Below are 24,933 nucleotides of genomic sequence, written 5' to 3'. Positions count from 1 at the left end.
TTAAAGGGCAACCTGGCCCCCAGCTCCCAAGCCCAGCCCTGAGGGCCCCAGGCCCTGCTACCTCCAAGATCTTCTCATCATCAAGTTCGCTAAAGACAGTGCCGCTGATCTGGTTGGGTTTCAGTGCTGTCCAGTTGAAGACAGGCAGCCGGAACTTGGTCTTGATAGGTTTCTTAATGCGAATGGCTAATTTGGAAGGAGGGTCAGTGAGGCAGGAGCCAAGGACACCCTCCCTCGGTCCCACTAGCCCTGCCCAGAGCCCTCGGGACACTCACCTGACAGGCCTACTGTCAACACCACAGAGGGAGCAGCGCCGGGGAGAGGTGGGGCTGGGGGACACTTGTCTGGGAAAAGAGGAAATAGCACGGTGACCCAGGGGCCAAGAGACTCCCCTCTGTCCGCCCTACCTGTCCTTAAAGACTATCAGGGAAGGAGTCTGCATGAACTCCCTGCCCAAGTGGCTCCCAGGCTCCTGACGGGGCAGGTCGTGCTGTCTCTGACCCACTCTCTCCTGCTTTGGTCTAAGCCCTCTCCTTGGATGTCCTCAGAGGAATCAGGAGCGGCATCTTTACGCTCCTTAAAACAGATCCACATCTGCTCGTAGACATCCCTTCCCTAGTAATCTGAGCCTCCCTCGGATTCTAACCCTCCCTCAGCCTCTCCCACCTGACTTTACATCCTTCCAGCCACATCCCCAGTTTCTCCCTGTGGAGATGCTGCTGACTGGGCTTTTGGTCTGGCCCCACAATAAGGCTGTACCTCTTGCCTTTTACCAGGTAAGGGTCCTGCTTACCTGGTAACGGGGGAGGTGGAGGGGGCAAGGGAGGAGCCGGCGGCGGAGGCAGAGGTAGGGCCTCCTCGGGGGGCGGGGCCGGAGCCAGGAGGTCCAGGTCGGAGAGGGGCATGCCCTCATTCAGTTCCTCAGGGCCTACCCGGGCCAGGGCCTCGCTGCCCACTGACTCTAGGTCCCGGGCGGTTGGCTCCAAGTGGCATCGGCGCTGGAAGGCCTCCTCCTTCTCTTTAATGAGCCGCCGCAGGGTGTGTACCTGGTGGCTCGTGTTCTCGTAAGTCTCCTATTGGGCAGATAGCTCCGTTAAGAAAAGAGCACCTGAAGGCGCAGCAGGCGATGCTCCTGGGAGTGAGACTTCCTACCCAAGGGTCTCTGGGAGGGTACTCAGAGGCAGAGAGCGGCAGAAACCCAGGGAAAACTGGAATGCAGCACAACAAAAGAGGGGGGCGAAGAGCAAGCCTGCTTGGCTGGCACCCTGCAGTGTCTTTCCTCGCTGCTCCAGCCCAGTCTCACTGGTCCCTCAAGGCCCAGGCAGAAGGCTGCCCTTGTGAAACTCTCCTTGACCCACCAGCAGCCTGCTATGGCAGCTCTCAGCCCTCTGTGCCTCAGTCCTGCTCTCATTTCATTTGGTTTGTACAGTCGCTCAATTGGAAGCCCCCTACAGACAAGACCCTGCCTTAGCCACCTCTGTATCCTCCATACTCCCAATTCAGCACTTCAGACTCTTAGCAGGGGCTTGGCAGATGTGTACTGAGCTCAACAGAGCCAGCATAATTGTATTCCTGTGGAAGAAGAGATGGGTTGGGGCATGATTTTATAACTAACAAAAAGTTAGGTGGGGGACAGAGAAGACACTGAAATGTGAGGAGGCCCTGCTCTCCAATTTGGAATACATGGTGGATATCCTAATAAACAGCCCCAAGTACCTGGGCTATTCTGAGCCTGTTCATTACACTGGGCTGGGGAAGCACGTGAAGGTACGGGTGAGGGAGAAGCAAGGGGGTGGGCTGGCAGGAGGAGACAGGGGCTCCAAAGGTGCCCCACCTGCTCCCACCCTCCTGTGTGTATGTCTGGCCCACTCTGGCTCCAGCTTCCCTCTCCAGCTAAAACATGGGGTGAAATCATCAGCCCACCCTCATTTGAGTGCCTCAGGGGTGAATTAACATCTGGATTCTCGAGGACTTGACATGACTGACATGGAACGAAAAGCAAGATCCCCAGGCCCCAGCACCCAGTACCATTCAGGGGCTCCCTTCCCCACGTAACCTGGTACCTTGATGCTCTCGAGTTCCTTCTCCCGCTGCAGCAGCTGCTTCTCTAGCTCTGCCACACGCATCATGTTCTCATTCTCTAGGTCCAGAAGCTTCTCTGTGAGCTGCAGGATGAAAAGGGCAGGTTTGGGGACGGCCCTAAAGTCTGGGCACTCAGCACAGTCTGAACCCCAGTCAGGACCCAGGCCTGACCCCTCCACCCAGGGCCCCAAAGGCAGCTTGGCCCAGTGGCTTCCCTGTCACTCCTGTGAGCCCAGGATCTGAGACCACATGAAATAGTACAAGGCAAATGGCCACCATCTGCCTCTTTCAAGCCTGAGGCCACCTCACATCCAGTCCTGAGGTCAATGTGTGTTCCACCGCGGATGAACCAGTGTCTCAGCCAGAGCATGCGCTAGAGAGCCCCAGTGGATTCTGAGGCTTCCCTGAGGCTCAATCGGGAGGTAAGTAGGTCAGCTCAGGATTCCTGGGACTCAGATGTCCCCACTCTCTCCCCACTCTCAACAGTGGTTCTGGCAGCAAAGGAGGACCACCTACATGGGACACATGCTCCTCCAGCTCTTCCACCTTCTCCAGGGCCACGTTCTTGGTCTCGGCATCCTCCAGCAAACCCCCCACATCAAACACGTTGTCCAGGTATGCCTGGATCTGCACCTGCAGCTTCTCGCTCTCCGTGTGCCTTGACTTCTGGCGGAAAGCAGAGAGAGTAGTAGTTGGGGGAGCCTCCTCATCAGTCTCCATGACCCCTTCCTAGAGCCTAGGACCCAGGGAGCTCCTACTGTAGCCGTGTCAGATTCTCGCCCTGTGGAGCTGACTGACTGAGGAGCCCTCTGCGCAAAGTCCAGAGTCCCAGGTCACAGAAGACAGGCAGGGTGCCAGGAGCATCCGTGACCAGGCTCTTGTAAAAGAAAAACTCCTTGTGATACAGCTAAGCTAGTCCTCTTCCCCGAAGAGCCTCATCCCGTGAGGACTCCAGCCCAGCTCACCTGCAGGAACTCCTCCAGCCCCAGCTTTGTAAACTCATACTGCAGGTGGACCCGGAAGTTCATATCCTCCACCGAGTGCACCACGATGTTGATAAACTGCATGCAGGCCACCTGGGGAAGGAGCAGCCCAGAGGGGCAGAGAGAGCCGAGACATGGAGGGGAGGCGGCCGTTAGAGCCAGCATCATCAGGTGGATAATCAAAAGGAGTAAAAAAGGAAGTCTTTCAGGGAGCAATAAGAGAATTTTAACTTAAAAAACAACAGACTTAATATTCATTTTATGAAGACAAGTAAATTACATGAGAAATAGGTGTAAATGAAGATTTGGATGATTTCCTTTGCACACCAGCAGGTATTCCTTGAGACAACCCTACTAGCTGTATACCCTAGACTGAAGGGAAGTGAAGCTAGAGGAAAAGCTGGGGAAGAGGAAAGCAGCTCAGAAAGGATCCAAATCAGGGACAGTACGGCCACACAAAGCGGGAAAGGAGGTAGACCCAAGACAGAAATTGTCCTGGAGTTTCTAAAAGCTTTCTGGGGTGAGTGAGTGAGTGGACAAGGAGCATTTACTGAATAGAGAACCACTCTAGGTCCTACACAGAACATCAAAGTACGCTGTTGGCCCAGCCCCCGTTTTCAAGGAGTAGGCGGCCCTGCTGGGCATGCACCTGACCCAGGACCAGCCCCTCACCATGAAGTCGATGTTGCTGTCCTCATTCCGGAAATACTCCATCAGCTTTTCAAAGCGGTGCAGCTCCTTGCATACCTGAACAAGCAAACTTTCTCAGTAACAGGATCTGTCCCATGCAGAACCCAAGCCCCTGAGTCCTGGTTCCCAGGAACATCCAGCAAAGGGACTGGTTCAGACCAAGTGTAACCACAATTCTTTCCATGTAACGGGTCACTTGGGACATGACAGAAGAAAGCCTGGGACCTGGCATCTGCTCTGGGTCCCTGAGGGAGCTCAGTAAAGGGTGTGCCCTTAGTCTGGGCTCTGGGTGCCTCTGAGTGTAGGCCAAGAAGAAACACAGGGGTCTGGTGTTGCCGAGCTATTGAAGGAAAGAGGGAGGGTGGAGGAAGGTTGGAGGCCATGGCCAAGGCAGGAGGCTGAAGTCCTAGTGGGGATGCAGGAGAGGGGCCTGGGTGCAGGAAAGCCTCTGTGCTGAGAGGGGTCCAGAGACTCCTCTGAGCCTCTGGCTTCAAGGAGGAAAAGCCATTTCCTGGCTTGAACAATGGATGCTAGGGAAGAGGTCCAAAAAGGAGGAAGAGGTGGGACCAGCAGCTGCAGCTGTATGTCGAGGAATCCTATGTTCAAGCAGATGGGGGTTTCAAAGCCAGGCCCAGAGTCTGGGGAATTCCAAGTAGGAGCTCCCTCTCCCCTCACCAACGACAGCCAGGAGGATCCCTGCTTGCCTTCTCCTCCCCCTACAAATATAACTGCCTCGGGTTCTACCAGTGGGTTCACAGCCTCAGAACGAGCTGGGGAGCCTCTTAAAGCACAGATGGCCAGGTCTCCCACGGGTCTGTGCATTTAACACAGGCTCTTCAGGTATTCTGCTGCACAGCAGGTTAGAACTGCTGGACTATAGCCCTCAAGTGAGGGCATCCTTCGCTGGCCAATCAGGAGCTTTCCCGACACAAGATCTAGTAAGACTGAAGTTTTGGTTTTGGTTTAAAAAAGCAGGGGGCAGACTACCTAGCTAAAAGCACTAGGCTGTTAAAATCCCTAGGATGTGTGAGATCACAGGAAAGGGTCCTTACCTACCTGGCTCACACCTCCTCCCCGCCAAACACACACACACACACACGCACGCACGCACGCACGCACGCACGCACACGGGTATAGGAAACTGACCTCTTTGAAATTGTCAAAGGCAGCAAGAATGATTTCGTGACCTCCCCGTACCAAACACACGGCTGCCAGGAGCTCTAAGACAAGTGCTTTGGTCCTAAGGGGTGGAGAATGAAGATTAACACCCTAGCCCCTGACCCTGGCCACCACACAGCTCACTTCCACAACTGGGTGAGTCCTTTCAAGAGAGTAGAGACAGCCTCGGTGGTGAGGGAGAGGGTGGGTTTGGGAAAGAAGGCAGGGGAAGGCAGGCTTTCTCCCTCCCTAAGCTGCGGAGACCAGAGGAGAGCAGAACACTCTTCCTCCAGCAGAGGTGAGGGGCCAAACCAAGGCGCTGACCTAGGCCGCAGGACCCGAGGCCAGGCAGGACTTCTTGGCAGGGACAAGTGCAGCCCAGTTCTCCAGCGTCCTGGGCAGAGCAGGGAGGAAAGGGGAGGGAAGGAAAGAACTCACCTTGGATTCTTGTTGTTGAGGCTGAGCGCAATCTCATTGACAGCGTGAGGGTGGGACATGACCAGGTTGAATCCATACTGTAGCAAGGGGAAAGGACAGAAGGAGGGGAGACCATGACGGTGGGGAAGACAGATCCCAGCCGGAGCTCCCTGACTGCAGGCCCACCAGCAAACTCGTCTTGTACAAGCTGGTGCCTTCCTAGCTCTCCTGGTGAGGGAGGTGAGGCAGAAGAGGCAGAGCGCCCGTGGCTAGTGCCGTCGCCGTACCTGATAGTTCATGACGGCTCTGAGACAAAGGATGCAGACGTGGACGTCGTCCTTCTGGCTCACCAGGCGGGAGTTCTTCAGCGCCCTGCGCCCAGGGAGAGTGCTATACCTGGGGGAGAGGGGCTGCTGGTGAAGGGTCTAGAAGCACTTGCCACCACCCAGACAGCAGGCTGCCCCTCAGCAGCAGAAGAAAAGGGGCATGGAGGACCTTGCACCAGCAGCCCAGAGAGATGCAGGGGGTGCAGGTGCAGGGGGCAGGGCGCGCCACTGTTTTCACCTCCCTGGAACAAGTCTTTGTCAGTTAACTATCCAGGATCCCAGCATTACAACCAGTGCCCAAACCATCCTAAGCCCAGATGTCCTCCAAAATACAACACGAGGTGCGTAGGCCTTCCTAGACCTCAAGATGGGTCCAGGAGACATTCATCTGAGCCATCCTTCCTCTTCCTTCTAGTCACTGCATCTTCAACACACTCACTGGGGCAGGGGCATCTTAGCTCCCATCCCACATCTATGTCCTAGAAAAGACAGAGCAGACCCCAAAGGCTATAGAAGGGCTAGGGACTACATCTGACTTCGCCCCTAGTGATGTTTCATGGAAAAAAAAGGAAACACAAGTGGTATCTGCTCGTGCATGACTAGAATGGGCAAAACCCAAAGAAGAAGACTAGGAGAAAAGCATGGTTGAGAGACAGAGGCCATGGAAAGGGCCATAGGACCCACAAGAAAGCCTCCCTCTGTAGGAGGGGCTCTCAGAAATCATCCGGTCCGTCCACCTGCCTCTGGGCAGGATGGCTCTTCAGATACTACAGACAAATGAACACGCTGCAGCCTTGGAGGAACAAAAAAGGCCTAAAGAAAGAAGTGAAGGGAAGGTGAGCAGCAGCAGGTTGTGGGGGGAGCTGGTTTCCGGGCAGCTGATGGGGCTGCGTGCAGAGCAGAGGGAAACAGACACGAGGGCAGGTGCTGGACCAGCTGGTGAAGACTAAGGCGCTGGGTGAGGACAAGCCCTGCCCAGAGGCCTGGAGGAACGGCAGAGTGAGAATGATGAACGGAGGGGCCCCCAGAGACGGGGAGAGGAGAGGGGAGGGCTGGAACCCCAGATGGGGTGGGCACAGCCGAGGGTGATGTACTTACCCAGGACAGATCGCTGGGCAGAGTCAAGGAGACAGAGAGGACAGACCAGAGACAGACTGGCAGGCAGAGGGCAAGAGAGCTGAGCCTGGAAGCAAGAGTGAAGGGAGGAGCATGAGCACTCACCGCTGTCACCCAAGACCTGGACGGGGACGAGGGTGGGAGGCAGGCGGGCAGAGCGAGAGCACACATACCGGAGCACAGACTGGCGCGCAGAGCGAGCGAGGCTGTTGGTGAAGGGGGCTGACAGGGCGCTGGGCGGCTGCAGGTCCTCGATGGACCTGCTCCAGGACCGGAGCTTGTCAAATGCACCATCGTCACCACTCTCCAGAGCCTCAAAGTCAAACCTGGAGCAGGAAAGGACACAAGCGCACACACAGGAGAAATTCAGTGCCAAGCTGCCTGGAGAGCCCACCCCCGCCCTTTAGACGTCTAGGGCAACAAGAAGCAAGGGCAACAGAAGAGAAAGCGGAATTGGGCAGAAGAGACCCAACCCTGGTCAGGAGGACTGAGTAGGGCAGAGTAGTCACCGGCAGCAACCAGGAGGGGGATCTGAGGAGATGCGGGTGCTGACCGAGGCCAGCCGCTGCCCCCCACTGGCCTCCAGGAGTCACCTCCCCATGGGCCCGAAGGGACGCGGGGAGCTGGCAGTCTTTCTGCACTCCCAGCCATAGAGGGGACATCTCAGAGAAGCTGCCGCTCCCCTTGGAGAATCTGCCCTGCAGAGCAGTGTTGGGGAACAGGCCAACTGAAGGGATTACTAGGGGGCAAATGGCAACAGCCAAAGGGGCCTCTCAGTGCCCTGAGGGTGAGGCCCGGGTGGCTCTGGACTAGGTTCACGAGGCCAGGTCTGAGTGGAAGGGAATGGGGGTCCCGAGAAACCCAGGGTGGGACAGGCCTCTGTGTTCAGGAAAAGCACCATGGTCTCATACTAGCACTGGGTTTTAATGACCAGGTTTTCTTTCCATGGTTCTACTTGAGGCTTCTAGGTTTTTCTGGTTTAGAGGCCTTGGGCTTCAGCTTCCCTCGGGGAAGAAATCACAGGTCGAGGGTGTGAACCGGGGTCCTTAGTCCCCACAGGAGTTGGGATGGTTTCTACGTCACTTCCTGCTTCTGGGACCAGACATCTCCCACCACCAGCAGTTTGGGAGTGTAGCCAGGGCAAGGAGGACAGCTCAAGATCACAAACCCACAAGGCCTTCTCCTTTACATATCCCCACATCGGGATCTACCCGCCCTGAGAAACAAGCCCCACTCCTCTTTCCTGTCCTCTTCCCCCAGTAGGCCACCCAGGACTGAGCAAGCATTTCCTACAGGCTCTTCCCCCAAGGAGCCTTCTGCTCAGACACACACAGCCCCAGGGTCAAAGGCACAGAGGCCGAGGCTCTCTGAAATAGGAAGCGGTATCTGCAGATGCCTGAGTGTTCCCAAGGAAGCAGGAGCAGACTTCAGGATCCTGTCGATCAGATGGTTAACAGGGCTCTCAAGCAGACATCAGAGGAGTCTGCTCCGTGAATAATAGTATTCCCCAGAGCTGGGATGTGCAGTTTACAAATAAGTGCCTTCACTCAAACTCTATTTGGCTTAGCTCTTTCCCCCTCAACACTTCCCAAAACACACACTCTTACCTCACCTGCTCTGAGTCTTTCTTTTAAAAACACAGTCAAAGGTACTGCTGTGGACACTACAATACTGAGGTTCCAGTGTATTTTGGTTTCAAGCAGCTGGAATTTGTTTGCTTTTGAAACAAGATATGCTTATTTGGAAAAATAATCTACATCTTTTGCTATAAAAGCTCTGAATTTAAAAAAATCGCTTCAGCAAATGTTTTTCATTTCTTTCTATAAAAAGAGTGAGTTTCTTTTAAGGGATAGGAGGATCATGAGGCTTGACTTCTGTAGGGACAGGAATGGGGAGTGGGCCACTCTTGGTTTTAACAGCGGATGACCTGCAAAAAATGACAAAGGCCAAACCTAGGAGAGGCGTTAGTTCGAAACCCTAAGGAGATGAGGGTGAAAACCTGCTGAGGAAGGAGAACAGCCCAGGGGCAAGCACAGTAGCAAGAAAAGTGGAAGTTGAGGCTGGGGTTGAGTCCCAGAACCGAGGAGTTCCCCAGGACGCGGGACTTTCAGCGCTAACACTCGGGAAAGTCACGGGCAAACCTGATCAGTCACCCGAGGGCCGACGTAAGTCTTGGGTCTAAGTCTGAACGTGTTGGCCATGCCATGAATGATCAATATAATCCCTCTTTCCATATACTTAGGTAATTATGGTAGGGAACAACACCTTAAATAATAACAATTAACAAATAAAAAGCGGCTACCACAGTACAGACTATGTTCCAAATACTACAACTGCTTTACACACATTATCATCTAATCCTTATGGCAACCCTGGAATATGGATCTCCTCTTACATAAGGGGCCCTCAGCAAACTTGCCTGAGGTCACGCAGACAGTAAAGGACAGAAGAGACCCACACCCTGCTTTGGGCTTTGTCTTAACTCGAAAGCCCTCGTTCCTTCCACTACCCCACACTGCCTTCTCCTCTGCACTAATTCACTTCCAGCTGCCTCCAAACCCCCCACCTGCTTGCAAAAGGCTCCTGAATGCTTCACTTTCAGTCTGCGTCAAAGGTCATGCTCACTGCTCCTGGGGTGACCTGGAGGAACCCTCTCACAACTGGAGACCCAAAGTTGCTTCTTGAAGACTGAGCTCTCCTAAAGCAAACGAATCCCACAGGGCCTCTCTCCCAGAAGCCAGGACATTTCCTTGGACGGCTCCCAGCATGGAGTCTGGATCCTTTGGGCTCGATTCTGAGCTCCCTTTTTCCACATCTCTCCTCCTGCTCCCCAAAATGCACCTTCTACTCCAGCCACCTGGCATTCTTCACTGATCTCAGACAGCCCCTTGGCCGCCTGTCCACCCCTACGCTGCTGCCCGGGCCCTCCCCTCCTGCCTGGGGTTCCCATTCCCATCTTCACTACTGCAAGCTCACCCTGCCTCGTCAAAGCAGAATGGGACCATGTCCTTCCTCACCGTTCCCCAACCCTAGTCCCAGGTGGTACTCACATGACGGAACATTGGGCAAATGACAGGTAATCCACCAGCACATCCAGGCCTTTGTTTTCATCATTCAGAAACTCCCGCACCCACCTGCAGATAAAGGAAACACAGTGGAGAGGTCTGCTAAAGTGGATTGAGGGGGAGGAGGAAAAGGTGTCTCTGACAAAATGACACCCCCTCCTGGATCCTCTGGAACTCAGCACCAGGCTGGGAGAATTCTGAAGATCAAAGCCTGTGGCAGACCCAGCCATGGTCACATCACCAGCCTGGACCGCCCCTAGGCAGGAGAGCCAGGGATGAGGAAAGGTACAGGCCTTCCAACACCATGTTAGTCAAACCAGCTTTCAGGAGCCCCTCCTCAAGGGCCAGGGCCCCACTCAATCATTTTCTAGGTCTCTGGTGTCTAGCACGTGGCTGGGCACACCGTCCTGATGTCACGTTCCTGGGAGGAATTGAGGGTTAGACAGAGCATTTACTGTAGCCCTCATGCAGAGCTGTTCCTGACAGAAGCCAGCAGGTCCCCGACTTGACCGAAGTCTCAGTTAAAAGACAGGCAGGGAGGGTCAAAGAGAGTCTGGAAGAGAGGCATACTGGGCCAAAAGGCTCTCCACCAAGTTCAAGGAAAGGTATTTTGGGAAGTAGTGAGCAGAGGGATACGGGGGACTTCAGTGTTTTGTCAGGGTGAGTCTGGCAGAATAGGAAAAGGATGCAGGGACAGTCAGGAACTCAAGTAACCCCAGAATGGCTCTGGCCACTAAGAGGATGAACCAGGGAGGCAGGAGGGAAGACAACTAGGCACCCTAAAGACAGGGGACCGGGGCATGTTCACCCTTCTGCCTTCAGGCCTTTTGAACTCAGACATCCCTGGAAGGAAAGTCAGGAGCGAGTCCCAGGACTGTTACAGGACAGGCTCACTCCTGGCCTATAGACATACAGGACCCAGAATGACATAAAACTCTCGGGATGGATGCTGACTCTCCGGTGCTGTTCCCTCCGGGCGTCCAGGTGTCCTTCTAGGCCAGCTGCGCCAAACAGCCCTGCAAGGCCGCTTCTCCCCCACAGCTGGAACACCAGCGCCATGTTTGATGGCCACACCCCGGGCTACAGAGAGAGGCCGGGCCAGAGCACCAGGCCCGGCTAAGATCCGGCCGCAGGCTCTGGCTGAGGCTGACTGACACCGGAGCTGCCTGAAGTTAGCTTCCTCTCTGGGGGCCGACAGGCCTCCCGTTTCCTGTCTGTCTGCGCTCCAGCTCCCCACCCCCTTCTCATTTCCTGTCTGAGTCTACACTGCTATTTTCGGGATCTTGACACTTTGAGGAGAGGTTAAAGGGCACTTAGGCAAGGCCGCAAACCAATACAAACCAGGGAGAGGAGGAGCAGGGGAGGCTCTGGAATCCTACTTCCCAGCCCGCCCACTCCAGGCCCGAGTTCCCATCTTTGCAGGCCTGGGGCTGATCCGGCTGCCGCCGAAGCAAGATCCTCCTCTCCCTACCCTGCCCTGGCAGGGCTCCTACTGCCCTGAAGCACCCACACCCCAGCCTGACAGCCTGACAGCCTGACAAGCTCTTCCTGCCCCAAAATCCGGGACGGATCCGGGCCCTCCCACATAACTCTCCCAGAGAAGCCACAGTCCGGATGACAGGAGCTCCTAAAATGCCAGACACTAAGCTGCTCCTGGGAACCAAGGACCAGGTCCAGACCTCTAGCTTGTGTGCCAACTGCCAAGAGGCCCGGGCCTGGGAACCATGCTGCTCTGGCCCCAGCTCCTGGCCAATGGCCAGGGGGGATGGCACCAGGTGGAAGGGGCAGGCAGAGGGGACTGCCCCACACTGCTCTGTGGCCCTCTCCTGAGAAAAGCAGACCCCCATCCTCACGTAGCAAGACTTAATAAGGAAGACAGGAGGGCCTGAGAGAGAAGGGAGCAGGGAGGGGTAAAGGCCCTGTGGAGCAAGGCAGGGTGGTAGATGGCGTCTGGAGCTGCCATCTGTGTCACTCTTGCTCTCTCACGTGGGGTAGCTGATGAGGCTCTGCAGTTTTTCCTTCTGTGAGCTTCACCAAATAAAGGTGAAGGCTTAGTTACACATTTCCAAGCAGGTCAGTTCTCAGTGTCTGGTTCACAGATGAGGAGTGAAAGCCAACTCTGGCCATCAAGCACAGCTACTGAGGCCAGGAACTGTCCCTTTCCTGTTCTTTCCTGTGCCATTTCCCCTACAACTGTTGCTGAGGCAGCTGGCTGCATACAGGTAGCCTCCATAAGAACCCCAGGCAGCCTCAGCCTGGGAGGGGACAGGAGGGGAAGGCGTATGATGTCATATGCCTTCTACCCCTGCTCTCAGGAAGCCCAGGACCCTGGGGCTGGAACCTGCCCAGAAACCTCCACCCCGAACCCAGGCTCGACTTCTCACTTGTGTAAGCTCTCAATGTTCATGCCAGGCCCCTCAGTCAGGCCTGTAGCCCTGCCTGCAGTTCTCCATCAGGTGTCCCTCACTGTCCTTTGCATACATACATACATACACACACACACACACACTCTCTCTCTCTCTCTCTCTCTCTCTCTCTCACTTTCACTATATTTACTCTGGCTGGTTACGGTTTTATAAAACTGAGACCATATCCGTCTTTCACTGTATCTCATGCATTAGCCCTCTGTCTGTTCAGCAGGTCCTGGTTCCCCACTTCTCTGGCAAAAAAGACTCATGTAGTTTCTAGGGGCCCCGTCAATGGGCTGGCAGTACCCTGGTCAGTGAATACGGAAGATGTTCAGCTCCTGGTCCCCACTGCCTTAGATCTTTCCTGGTACTTCAGGAAGCTGCTTCTGCTCATGAACTAAAATTGTCTTAAAATCAAGCAAATAATCTTCTGGGTACCAAACAGTCCGTGAACTAGGTAGGTCTTAGCTACCCAATGCAACACACTCCTCCATCCCCAGCCTTCTCTGGGGCTCCCTTGGCCCAGCCCCAGGCCACAGGCAGACTCCAGTCTCAGCTGCTGTGGGAATGTCTTCCACTCAAAGCCACAGGCTGAGGAACCCAGGAGAGGCCCCAAGCTTGCCAGCAGCATCCAGTCAGCAGCTGGCAGAGCTGAGGGGGAGAAAAGCCAGAAAAGGAACAGTCTGAAGCTCTCTGGGGAAATAAAAGCCATTCAAGAGGCAAATCTGCCCCATGGCAGGGAGATGAAACAGGCAAACTATCCTCAGTGGACACCAGGTCCTAAGACGCCAGGTGAAAAGGCTCTGATGGTCAAATCTGACTCACCCAATGTGGTTGGTACGAAGTGAGATCTCCAGCTCTCTCAGTACTTTGGTTGACTCCTGCACTCTTCTCCTGAACTTCTGTAAACATGGAATTCTCTGTCACTGATGGAGGTCCCCAAGCCAACTTTACAATACAAGCAAAATGGGTAGAAAAGGAAAGGGAAGGCATACAAGAGGGCAGTTATAGTCCTTCCGTCTGTTACTAGCCAGCCACTCCAGGGCCATGGCCTCAGAACACAGAAACCCAACTCCCATTGCTCAGAAGCAGTCCCAACCCAAGTCAAAACGGTTTGCCCCTAAACCCCCCAGGACTGTAAAGGGCAGCAAAACGGGGCCGCCCTGCCTCGCACTTCACCTTCCGAGTTACGCTGGGGTCCAAGAAGCTCTGGAGTTTCTGGATGTAAGTGTGGGGAGGATTCTTCACCTGGAATCGTTCCTGTAAGGGAAACACGTGTGTGTACACAGACACCCAAGGTTCTGAGGGGAGTGTTGAGGAAGTAGGGCACTCACGGTGTTTGACGTGAGGGGACTCCTGAAGTTATCACCTGGCCCTTAACATCACCCAAACCATAGGTTCCCCTTCTTGACTTATCCTCAGCTACTTCTCAACTGTTGCCATCTTCTCCTCCTTCAGTTAGTACTCCCTGAGCCTAAAATATTTTTCTACATTAAAAATTATTTTAAGAGCCTGCTGCTTACTAAGAAGATGCGGGGATTACATAGCTCTAAACAGCACCCAAAATAAAGACATGATTCGGAAATGTTGTTCACTTCCTAGCCAGCTAATGGACAGGGGTTAGGAAGGCGAAGGGGAGGGGAGCTAGGCCTCGTAGAAGCCAACTTTCTCAGCCCTGAGCCCAGACTTGGGACTGGACTGGTTTTGCTGTGTTAACACAGCTCAGGAGTGCAAACACACTTTCTGCTCCTTGCCCAGGTCCCAGTCCCCAACAATCCAAGCAACCCCAAATGCTGCAGGCTGCTTTCAGCAAGATCACTGCTCCGTCCCCTTCCACACAGGGCACAGGCTCCCCATTCAACCCCCTCATCTGACCCGGGGGAAAACTCTTAAGCATTCTGGTCCTGTAAGGGCCTCCACAACGGAGATATCTCTGAAGAGTTAGGGGCTGGAGAGGGTCCAGGAGAATGATATAATGTTAGGAAACAGAACCTAAAAACAAATGAAAGAAAAAAAGGAAAGGTTTGAGAAAGAGCTGACATGATGTGACCTAGAAAAGACTGAGAGATTATCAATTAAAGAAACTCAGTACCAAAGGGCTACTGTTCTCCAAACCCCAGGTAGGTAGGTGCTCACCACGCTCACCAACTCCTCTTAATGCAGAATTCAAGGAAATGGGCCTTCCCTGGGTAAGAAGCGACCCGGACTAGGTCCTCTGAAGCATGATTCTACTTTAGGTCAAGCAGCATGACTTGGGAAGCAGAGGAGCACAACAGTTAGCACAGATGGAGCTGGTGGCCTGAGCCCTGGCTCCACCACCTACCAGTGAGAGGCAAGTTACTGAGCCTCAGGTTCTGCTTCTATAAAATGCAACAGTGCCTTCCTCAGAGGGTATTTGTAAGGATTAAATATTTCTATATATATATATGTGTGTGTGTATGTATATATATATGTATATATATATATATAGAGAGAGAGAGAGAGAGAGAGTGTGTGTGCTTGGTCCATAATAAGTACTCAGTAAATGTTAGCTATTGTGATTTTGTTCAGGGCTTGAAAAAAATTATGTTTATGACAAAACTCCATCAGAAAGTGCTGGGTAAACAGACTGCCTACACTCTGTGCCAGGTGCTTCCACACCTCCCAAGAGGTAAGGAACTAAAAGCCAACTCTCCCAGCAATGCAGACAGGCCTGTCTGATTCAGAAACTCATGACTTGTGATCTTCAAATGTGTGCAGGGGAAAGAGCAAGGCCGCAGGCATTAGTTCTTGATTCTGAGCTAAGTGATAATCTCTATTTTCTCTTCTGGCTCTAAACACTTTCATGTAGGGAGAGCTTCCAATCCTCATGTTCTGAGATTTGGGAACAGGAGACTAGAGGACTGGGGCTTCTCATTCCTAGAGGCCTGTAAATAATGGGGAAAATCCTGCTATTTGCCAGGTCTGGAGCAGAGTGAGAGAAAAATGGTGCTTTGGATTTCCCAGCCAGGGACAGCCCTCACCCTGGGGAAAGGCAGAAACAAGCTCTGCTGGGAAAAACACCAAACTCCTCCACAGCAGACCCTACACCTCAGACCTACACAAACCTCCTTGAGGCTGCTGCTCACTGGGAAGAAATCAAGACAGGTCTTTGTGGCAGCTAGAGGGGAACTTGGCCTACCAGCCCGGTCTCTGTTAGGAGAGGCGTTTTGGACCAGGAAGTAAGCATGGACTGAGGCCACGCCCGCAAGGAACCCCAGAGCTGCAGTCAGTGCCCACGGTCCTGCTGCCTCGCCCAGCGCAAGACACACCCCCACTTCGGGACCCACCGCAAACCCCGTACCTGGTCACAGATCAGATCCCACTTCTTCTCGTTGTCATACTGCCGCAGGAGCCGGGCTTTGTCAGGAGGCAGGTTCATGGAGCTCTGAGGAGAGAACCGGAGTCAACGGGGCTGACAGGCTTCCCTGAGGCGTGGTCCCTCAGGCTTCACCCTGACACTATGTGGCTGATAAGGAAGGCTCAGAGAGGCACGACCATCCTCCTGCTTCCCCTTCGTATTTGCTTCAGCTTGGTTGAGCAATGTTTTCCAAACCACAGGCTGTGGAATCAATTTAGTCAGTCAAGAGTAACTTTATTTTAAATGAAAATGAACAGACTGGTTATCAGGGGGTGGGGGAGGAGGGATAAACTGGGAGATTGGGACTGACATATACACACTACTATACATAAAATAGATAACTAGTAAGAATGGGCTGTATAGCACAGGGAACTTGACTCAATACTCTGTAATGGACTATACGGGAAAAGAATTTTTTAAAAAAAGAGTGGATATATGTGTATTTATAACTGATTCACTTTGCTGTACACCTGAAACTAACACGACATTGTAAATCAACTATACTCCAATAAAATTTTTTTCTAAATAAAATTAAATTTTCAAAAAAGAAAATGAACAGATTAAAATAGAATAGGATTGAAGATACCAGAATTCATTGCAAGTAGGAAGAATAAATAATGTTTCACGGACTTCCCTGGTGGCGCAGTGGTTAAGAATCCACCTGCCAGTGGAGGAGATGCAGGTTCGATCCCCAGTCCCGGAAGATCCCACATGCCATGGAGCAACTAACCTCATGCACCACAATTACTGAGCCTGTGCTCTAGAACCTGTGGGCCACAACTACTGAGCCTGCGAGCCACAACTACTGAGCCTGCAAGCCACAACTACTGAAGCCTGCGCGCTCTAGGGCCTGCGTATTGCAACTACTGAGCCTGAGTGCTGCAACTACTGAAGCTTGCACGCCTAGAAGCCCACGCTCCAAGGGAAGCCACCACGATGAGAAGCCCACGCACTGAAACAAAGAGTAGCCCCCGCTCACCGCAACTAGAGAAAAGTCCCACGTGCAGCAACGAAGACCCAACACAGCCAAAAACAGATAAATAAAATAAAATAAAAAAAGTTTCATGAAGTTTTGTTTCTTTTTATATGTCATGTATACACACACACACAGATCACGCTGTAAAATGTTTTTCTTAACATGGGACCGGGCAAAAAAGTTTGAAAGCTACCAGTCTAAAGTGGCAACCTTCAATCGATTTCCCCCCACGGTCTGAGAGCTGAGCGGGCTTCCTGCACCACGTATGCCCATGGGTGAATCCTGTGCCACTCACAGCCTGTCCAGATGTCACAAGTCTACTCCTTTCCCTCATTATCAGGATACAAGTGAATGAGTAGAACATTAACATAAAGGTAACTGCTCAAATTTTTAAGGAAATAATTTACAGAATTTCAGGACTTTAATTATTAGTATCAATTACTTATGACACAGCTCCCAATTATTTAAGACACAGTAAAGTGTCCCAACCCCTCGTTGAGACACTCTAACCTAGAGTACAGGACAGACCAGGAATCATTTTATTTTGTTCACTACTGTTTGCTGAGTGAATAAGTGAATACAAGTGTAAGTGAGTAAAAGCCAAGGCATCCATGGGTGAGCTCCATCCAGACCAGAAGCCCTACCTTCCCCTCCCTTTTTACCCCCGTCCAGCCAAGGCCCTCCTCTAACCAGTCCGGCGGCTGCCTTGGTGGCAGGTCACAGCCCTTGCCTCCAAAGGCAGATCACTCACCTGCACCCCACCCCCAACCCCTGAATCAGATATGATCTCCTACCTGAAGTATCAGAGCTGTCTGACGACCCACGTGACTACCCACAAATCTGGCCTCTTCCCCCAGCACACTCAGGCCACCTGGAAGGCCTTCCTCTCATCTTTCTCTCCTTTACCTACTGCTCCAAGTTCAGCTCTTAACTCCCGGGTAAACGAAGCATGACCACTTGGTTACCTCTGCCCGCTCCTTGACATCCTCATCCCTGGGAACATGAATCGTGTGCGCCCGGGATCCCAAGGAGTCACACAGGCCCTGCATTATTCCAAAAGCAGCAGGAGTATCCTGGGAGCGGGGCCTCCATTTTCTAAGAAACTAAAAGAAAATCCTTAAACATCATTTATTTCTGTTACATGTATCTATTTATTATGCATTTATTTACATACATACGATTAAGCCGGTTGTATGCTCATCTAGCTCCTAAAGGACTGTATCTATTCATACGATCTCCAACCCCCAATAGTGCCTAACCCTGTGACAGGCACTGAGTGGAGAGTAAGTTGATGGTAAACCTATGGTTAAGATGTCCCGGTTCTGAGCTCTGGGCCCAGCTCCTTGCTGGAAACAGGGTCACTATGGTTCAAAAAAGGAAGCAGCGTTGGGATCTCTGCTCAGTGTTTAGAAGTAGAAGAACTTAGGAATACAGAAGAGGTCAAGAGAAGAAAAGAAGGGGAAGAGACCAACACTTCACACCTCTCCCCATGGTTTCTGCTGCCCTGTTAACCTGCCTGAGCTTCCGCAAGCAAGAGAGGCTAAACGAATCCTCCCCACTGCCGATGTAGCAGGGATGGCCGAACGGGCAAATACAACCCCAGATGTTCTCTCTGGAATTACTTTGCTAAGGGCCAATCTCAGCATGTCTCTGTGGATAACAGGACAGGAGCAGGAGGCCACAAGAGAACAGGGGCCCAAAGATCAAAGGTGGCCCAGAGCAAGTTCTCCCACCTAACCAGGGCCAGGCTGCTGCCAGCTGAGCCCAAGTGAGACCAGGCCTGGTTCTGGCTCTGTGTGCGTCCTGAGATGACTTCACTGTCATCTGCTCCTTTCCCCCAAGTCTGTGCCGTGAAGATAGAAAACAGTTGTCTCCCTTGGAAGAACGCGACCGGGCCGGGGGCGGGAGCTTGTCGCTACTGTGGCAGACATCACATCCCGTCTACGCCAACCTCCTCCCTCAGCCACCCACTGTCAGATGCTGTGGCCTCACACTTCCCCACCAGGTGAACTGGTGAGAAAACGTCCCCCCAGGGCTTCAAAGACAAGCAGAGTCACCACCTTTGGGAACCCTAGCCTAAGAGCATGGAGGAGGAACCTGAGGGACCTGGCCAAACTTTAGATGCCCAGGAGAGAGGGACACCAGTGTATGGAAATGGGTGGCAGAAGCATGAATCAGCTCCAACCACAGGCCCACATCCTCCAGTCCAGAGTTCTGGATGGCACTTTCTGGACAGTGATGGTGGTCTTCTCTGCTCCTTTGGGGCCGAAGTGTGATGGGGAAGGAGGTGGGTGGGGGAATTCCCCAGCCTCCAACACTCACAAGAAGTCCATCACTGACTGGGGGGTGGGAGCCACTGGCTAGGGGGCAGGACCAGGGCCTGGCAGTTCTCCCCCTGCCAGACTAGGGCACCGGGGCTTCTGCCTCCACCAGAAAACGTGCGTGAGGCCAGCAGGGCTCAACGTCCTGAGGAAGGGCAGCTTCCTGAGCTCCGGGGACAGCCAGGGAGCAAATCTGACATGATTCCTTCTGGTCTCGGTCAGAGGTTTTGTTTCCTTGACATTTTCCTGCCGTGGTTCCGCAGAGACCTCAGGCTCTCTTGAGGCAGAAGCTGAGCTGAGTTCTTGCTAACTCCTCACTGAGATCCTTGCTTAACGGAAAGGAGGCTCAGCTGTCCCGGAGCAGGGGGCACTGAAGGCGGAATCAGAGAGCTCAAGATCAACTTCGGGCTCTTCAGAGTCACAGAACCTCAGTGAGCTCATCCATAAAATGGAGATAATCTCACGACTTCACAGGGTTTTATGAGGATTAAATGATAAATACTTTGGGTCCGTATGTGTCTGGAACACACAGTTCCCTCCCCGCTCTTCCTAGAAACCTTGAGTAATGTTCTGACATCCCAAGGACCTGCCCTCTTGCTCCTGGATTGTCCCTCTATCTCTGCCTCTGTCCCTCCTCCTTCAGCACTGCTTCTCCGCACTCTGGGGACAGAGCAATCCCTTACCCCTCCTTTGATCCCTCTCTGGTTTCCTCTAAGCCTAGGAGGAAATGAAATACCACCATCCTTGGGGAGGGAAAGGGAGACCCCAGGGAGATGGGAAGAGACGGGGAAGAGGAACTCAGACTGAAAGCAACTCCAGGACTGATTCCTAAATCAGAGGGAACCAGCCAGAAGTCTAATAATAAAAACCTACAACAGGAAGAAGCAGAAAGGGGTGGATCTGATGGTTCTCCGGCAAGGCCGCTCCGGTTTACTGCCAGTTTGCGGCCAGGCAGAGTCCCCTGCTCAGGGTCCAACCCCTTCCCGGGCTCTGCGGGAGCAAAAGGGCCCAGTCCCCCCAGCGAGGCTTCCTTACTCCCCACCGGACCCCTGTTGGCCCCAGAGAAGCAGAGGAGGAGGGAGGTGGCTCTAGTCGTGGGGGTTCCTTCCCCTTTCCTGCTCTGCACCCCCGGTCAGTTAGCCCCTCCTCGTTTCCTTCCCACTGCAGGGGAAGGGAAATGCCGGTAGGGTTGGAGTTTCCTTCAAAGCTGTGGCTCCTGTGCTGGGACTCACCCCTGCCTCTGTCAGTCTCCTTGGGCCAGGCCTGGGGAAAACCCAACAAACAGAAATAGGAACCACCCCAAATTCCCAGCTGCTTCTACTGGTCCCAGTCAATCATGATAAATCTCAGGAATAGAGACAAAAATGGCATAGCTCCTCTGAGGAGAGGGAGAGAGATGTCTGAAACTTTCCTGTGAAGGGGATTCTGGAGGCTTGAGGGAAGGCAGGCAAGGGCTGTCTATTCTGAGCAAATACAGAATGTGAGCTGGTGGTTTTCTTGATGTCTTCCCTCTCAGAACCACCTCCCCACCAAGTCCCCTACAGCTGGCCACTTCTCCCCAGTGTGTCAGCCCCAGCCGCCAGGCTCAGCCCACGGGGGTGGGGAGCCCTGGGAAGCTGAGTCTAGAACCTCCCCAGAGATGAAATGAGGCACTGTCCCGGGCACTACATGCTGCTGAGCCCCAGCTCCGGGTCACAGCAGCCAGCAAAGCCTCTCGGGCATCCACAGATCAGCCCATTATACAGATGGCAGAGGAGAATGCGGTGAGGTCCCTGGTTTGGGAGTCCAGGAGACTGCTGTAGGAGCAGCTGGAGCCCTGTGTTCCCGCCCTGTGTTCCTGCCAGGATCCCCTCACATCTCATGCCCCCAAGTCAATGGCGAAACAGGCAACACTGGGCACAAAGGGCCATGCCCATCCACCAAAAGGACAGAGTGTTAGGAGTGGCCCAGCCTACTCTCCACGTGTCTCTCCTGGTGGGCAGTAGACGCAGCTGTGGCCAGCTGGGCACTGCTCCCAAAGGGCAAGAGCCCAAGGAGGTGGGAGGTACCGGCCCCTGCTGCCTCGGCCCCCTTGGCGGCCACAGCCAGCCCTGCCAGCCCTGCGCAGTAGCAGCTCCCAGACAATGAGAGTTATTTTCAGCCAGCGCTTTAACACAAGCCAGCTGGCCAGTGTGCAGGGCGGGAGTCCTCCTCCACCCAGCCGGCCCAGACGGCAGGCCCAGCCTGTTGCTTACGCTGCTGCGGCCGCCTCTGCGTCACTGTTTGTTTATCTCGTTGTTTCAGCACAGCTCCTCCTAACTGCCCCCCAGAAGTACAATCCTGGCAAAAGGAAACCAAAAAAATCAGAGAGTTTGGTCAAAGGTCCAAGAGCTAAAATTAAGAAGGTCCAGACATGGGAAGCACAGCAGTCCCTGCAAACACCCACACCTTCCCCCAGCCCCGTGACTGGCGGGAGTTACGCAGGGGAGGAAGCAGACCAGGTCGGTGGCCAGGTCTCACTGCAGCTCCCACAGACCAAGCCCAAGCCTGGCTTTGCTGGCAACCTGGGAGACGAAGCTCAGGACGGCTCTCCTTGCCTGCCTCCCCCCCATCCTTCTTTTCAGAGCTCAGGTTTGGAGAAGATAACTTGAGACAGAGTCTGGAATGAGCCTGAGCCAACTGGGAAAGGCTCTGGGAGAAGAACTGTATCCTGCAGCAGAAAGGAAATCACAAGAACAGTTCATGACACTTGGCTGGAGGAAGAGGTAGCCCTGCCCATGATGGAGTGGGATGAACACTTCAAGAATAGGAAGGGGTGGACAGCAGCAGTCACCTCCCTGGACTCCAGGCTTCCTGCCCTGGTGCTACCAAACCCCACAGCCTCAGTGGTGCAGCTGCCCCTCCCTCCTCACCTCCCTCCATCTGCAGCCCCATGCACAGGGGCTCATGGGTGTGACACAGCTCTAGCCACACACACGGTTTCCTCAAGGCCTAAGCTACCCTACTAGACTTATGGGTGAGTGCTCCTTGACTTAATGTCTGTAATGGCTTAGGTCTGGCTTTCTGGTTTTGTTTACTTGAAGCTATCACTTTGGGGACAAGCTGCCAGGGAAAAGCCAGCTTTCAGAGCCCTGTCTGGAGAACGTGCTTCTGTGGTCACTGATGACTCTATAACCAGAAATGACTTGTTGAGCAGTTACGGGCCAAGTCCCTGAGCAGCCTGGAGGAAAAAGAGATGGATTCGCCAGATGTCTCAGGCTGAGCTCTGCAACTCACACCAGGGAAGTCGGGTAAAGGAGAGGTCCTAGAAGGCCAGCATCAATCAAACAAAGAGGTGGCTTTATCCAAATACAGCTATACCCCCCGAGGCCTCTTCTTCACCCTGGAACACTCCTGCGTCGGATCCTGAGCCGGCACAGGAAGTTGGCCATGTCCCCAGTGCCAGCAAAGCCCCCCAGCTCTACCCTCTGCCACACTGTTGACCTCATACCTGACATCAGGTAACCTTGGCAGGTAACCTGGCCCTGGCTACGGACACCTTTCTGGCCTACTCAGTCAAGAAGCACACAGCCTCGGACAGAAGGACTCTTGTTAGCTAGGGGCCCCAAGCCCCAGCTTGAAAAGTCACTGCCACAGCAACTTGATCTATCTGCTGGCTCCTCAGCCCCTCCTCGCGGTTAGCCAGACCCACACAGTCCCCAGTTACGCAGAATGGAAACTATTCTGCTGGGGGCAGCTGGCTTTCCAAAGCTAAGGAGTCTTGGGGCAGAGCCTCACATTATCCTGGTAGCCAACCAAGGTCGACCCTTCTCTTCATGACATTCTGCCCTCCTGCCAGGGGAGACCTAATAGGCAGCGCTACCTCACAGAGGACACAACATTTCTGGGGTAACATCCTACAAAAGGCATCTTCTCTCTCCTCAGACCACAGCCCATTACCATTAGGACCCAGGGCGTGTCCTTCCCAGGGTCTCTCATCCATACCTTCCCTTCCCTTCCATTCCCACTGCCACCATCGGATTGGCCCTTGTTGTTCACTCCTGACCTTCTGGGATAACCTTCTAGCTGGCACCCCTACTTCCAACCTGCATGTGGATGAAATTTCTAAACTTCCTAGCACATAAGATAAATCATGTTTCTTTTCAGTTCAGAAATCTTCTCTGACTCCTTACCATTTACACAAGAAAACCCAAACTCCTTGGCCTACTGTTCTTAGCATCTTAAATAAGAAAGAGCTTCACACGTAAGATTCTCCCTGGGCTGGCCCCAGCATCTCTGACCAGCTCATTCTCTCCCGGACTCTCTCTCAGAACAGCCACTCTTGCCATAGGATTTGCTTGTAACTGACGTTTCCCCAATCTTCTGAATCCCTACCTATTACTACCTGACTCAAAATCCAACTCTGTGACTACCCAACACAGCTCAGTTCCTCTTCTGAGCTCCAAAGCATAATCATATGTGAAGAATGATATGGCAGAGACCTGCTTGTTATCTCCAACCTCCTCTCACCTTCCTTATTAATGAACCTCCAATGTTCAGCTGAGTACTTAGCAACCCAGAATTAATATATTTCTATAAGCAACAAGGTCCTACTGTATAGCACAGCGAACTATATTCAATATCCTGGGATAAACCATAATGGAAAATAATATAAAAAAGAATGTATATATGTATATAAGTGAGTCACTTTGCTGTACAGCAGAAATTAACACAACATTGTAAATCAACTATACTTGAACTTAAAAAATAAATTTAAAAAATTAAAAGAATTAATATATTTCTCATCTTCCCTAGCATTCAGGTGTGGCTATGTGACCATGTGGGATGCAAGTAGAAGTAGTGTGTACAACTTCTGAGAAGAGTATCATTAAAGGGAGGGAGTATACCCTTCTTTTCTCCTTCCTCCGTCCAGCTGGTTGGAATGCAGAGGTAATGGCTGGAACTTCAGCAGCTATTCTGGACCATGAGGTGACCTTGGAAATGAAGTCCAGATGAGTGAAGCAAAGAGGAAAAAAGCAGCTGGTCACTGATACCATGGATCTTAACACAAATTGAATGAAGTCATATAGTGTCTTTTCATGCGTGTACTTCCTTTATTTACAACTAGACCATGAACTCCTGGAGGGTAGGGGTCATGCCTTATCCTTCTTTGAATCATGTGCAGGTGCTTAATAAATAAATGATTGATCCTGCTACTACCTCTCCCATCACCAGGTCTTTGGTTCAGTCCCTGGTTATTTCTGGAGGGGATTATCCAAATTCTTACAATTGTCCTTGCTATTTCTGGTCCCTCTCCTATAATCTGCCTTATGTGCTACAGCCCAAGTCCCTTTCCTTAATGCTGCTTCTCCCTCAGCGAACTCCCACTTCTCATTCTGAGTTTCAACTCTGTCCTTCAGTTCACGCCATAAATCTAAGACACTCCCCTAACTCATCTTCTAACCAGACTCATCTTCTTAAAGCCCGCTAGCCCACAAGCTCCTGAGCACAGGGACCATCATCACCAGCTTGTTTATCACTGTAGTAGGTGCTCAATAAAGTTTGGGCAAATTAAATTTCCCCATACATATACTCCTCTTTTTCCTGCCCCTAAGATTTCTACTCTACATTATCCTCAGAGATCATCTCCTTCCCAATTGCCAGCCATGCCCCTCATCCAATCCACAAAGGGTGAAATCCCACCTTCTCTAGCAAATCTTTCATAAGTGAGACTGGTAAGTTCTACACTCGCCCCCTAACAGCATCTCCACACATTTACTAATGCCTTTAAAATATGTTCATGGAGTTGTAATTTATAGCTAATGTCTCTTCACCTTTTCTTGGGTGTTCAATAAATATCCTATCACAAATCTCAGACTGGTTAAAGCACAGAATGAGGAGCCACACTGCCCTGGTATGAATCTTGGTTCCACCACTTACTAGTGTGGCCTTGGGAGACTTACTTAATCTCTATGAGCCTCAGTTTCCTCATCTATAAAATGGAGGTAGAAATAATACTTACTTCATAGGGTTGCTATGATGATTAAAGTTAAT

At 52.6% G+C, this 24,933-nt stretch overlaps 1 protein-coding gene across 3 annotated transcripts in view; it reads right to left on the bottom strand.

Moving 5' to 3' along the window:
• The window catches only part of FMNL3 (formin like 3), a 56,429-nt gene that overhangs the window by 5,978 nt on the left and 25,518 nt on the right, over positions 1-24,933 (bottom strand). Inside the window, exons 2-16 of one of the 3 annotated variants that reach the window (XM_081249680.1) lie at positions 15,568-15,651; positions 13,425-13,505; positions 13,071-13,147; positions 9,823-9,906; positions 6,946-7,098; positions 5,618-5,726; positions 5,352-5,428; positions 4,902-4,995; positions 3,738-3,812; positions 3,048-3,158; positions 2,599-2,748; positions 2,064-2,165; positions 794-1,073; positions 276-344; positions 62-186 (exon numbers count right to left, since the gene is read on the bottom strand). In XM_081249680.1, coding sequence (XP_081105806.1) covers positions 62-186; positions 276-344; positions 794-1,073; positions 2,064-2,165; positions 2,599-2,748; positions 3,048-3,158; positions 3,738-3,812; positions 4,902-4,995; positions 5,352-5,428; positions 5,618-5,726; positions 6,946-7,098; positions 9,823-9,906; positions 13,071-13,147; positions 13,425-13,505; positions 15,568-15,651 — 1,671 coding nt within the window. The remainder of the gene's footprint in view (positions 1-61; positions 187-275; positions 345-793; positions 1,074-2,063; positions 2,166-2,598; positions 2,749-3,047; positions 3,159-3,737; positions 3,813-4,901; positions 4,996-5,351; positions 5,429-5,617; positions 5,727-6,945; positions 7,099-9,822; positions 9,907-13,070; positions 13,148-13,424; positions 13,506-15,567; positions 15,652-24,933) is intronic. The other 2 variants (XM_081249681.1, XM_081249682.1) reach the window with 2 other exon arrangements.

This window comes from Mesoplodon bidens (assembly GCF_964165515.1).
Source record: "Mesoplodon bidens genome assembly, chromosome: 11".
Lineage (NCBI taxonomy): Eukaryota > Metazoa > Chordata > Mammalia > Artiodactyla > Ziphiidae > Mesoplodon > Mesoplodon bidens.
Note: the sequence above shows the minus strand (reverse complement) of the source record. Positions and strands in the feature narration are given on the sequence as shown.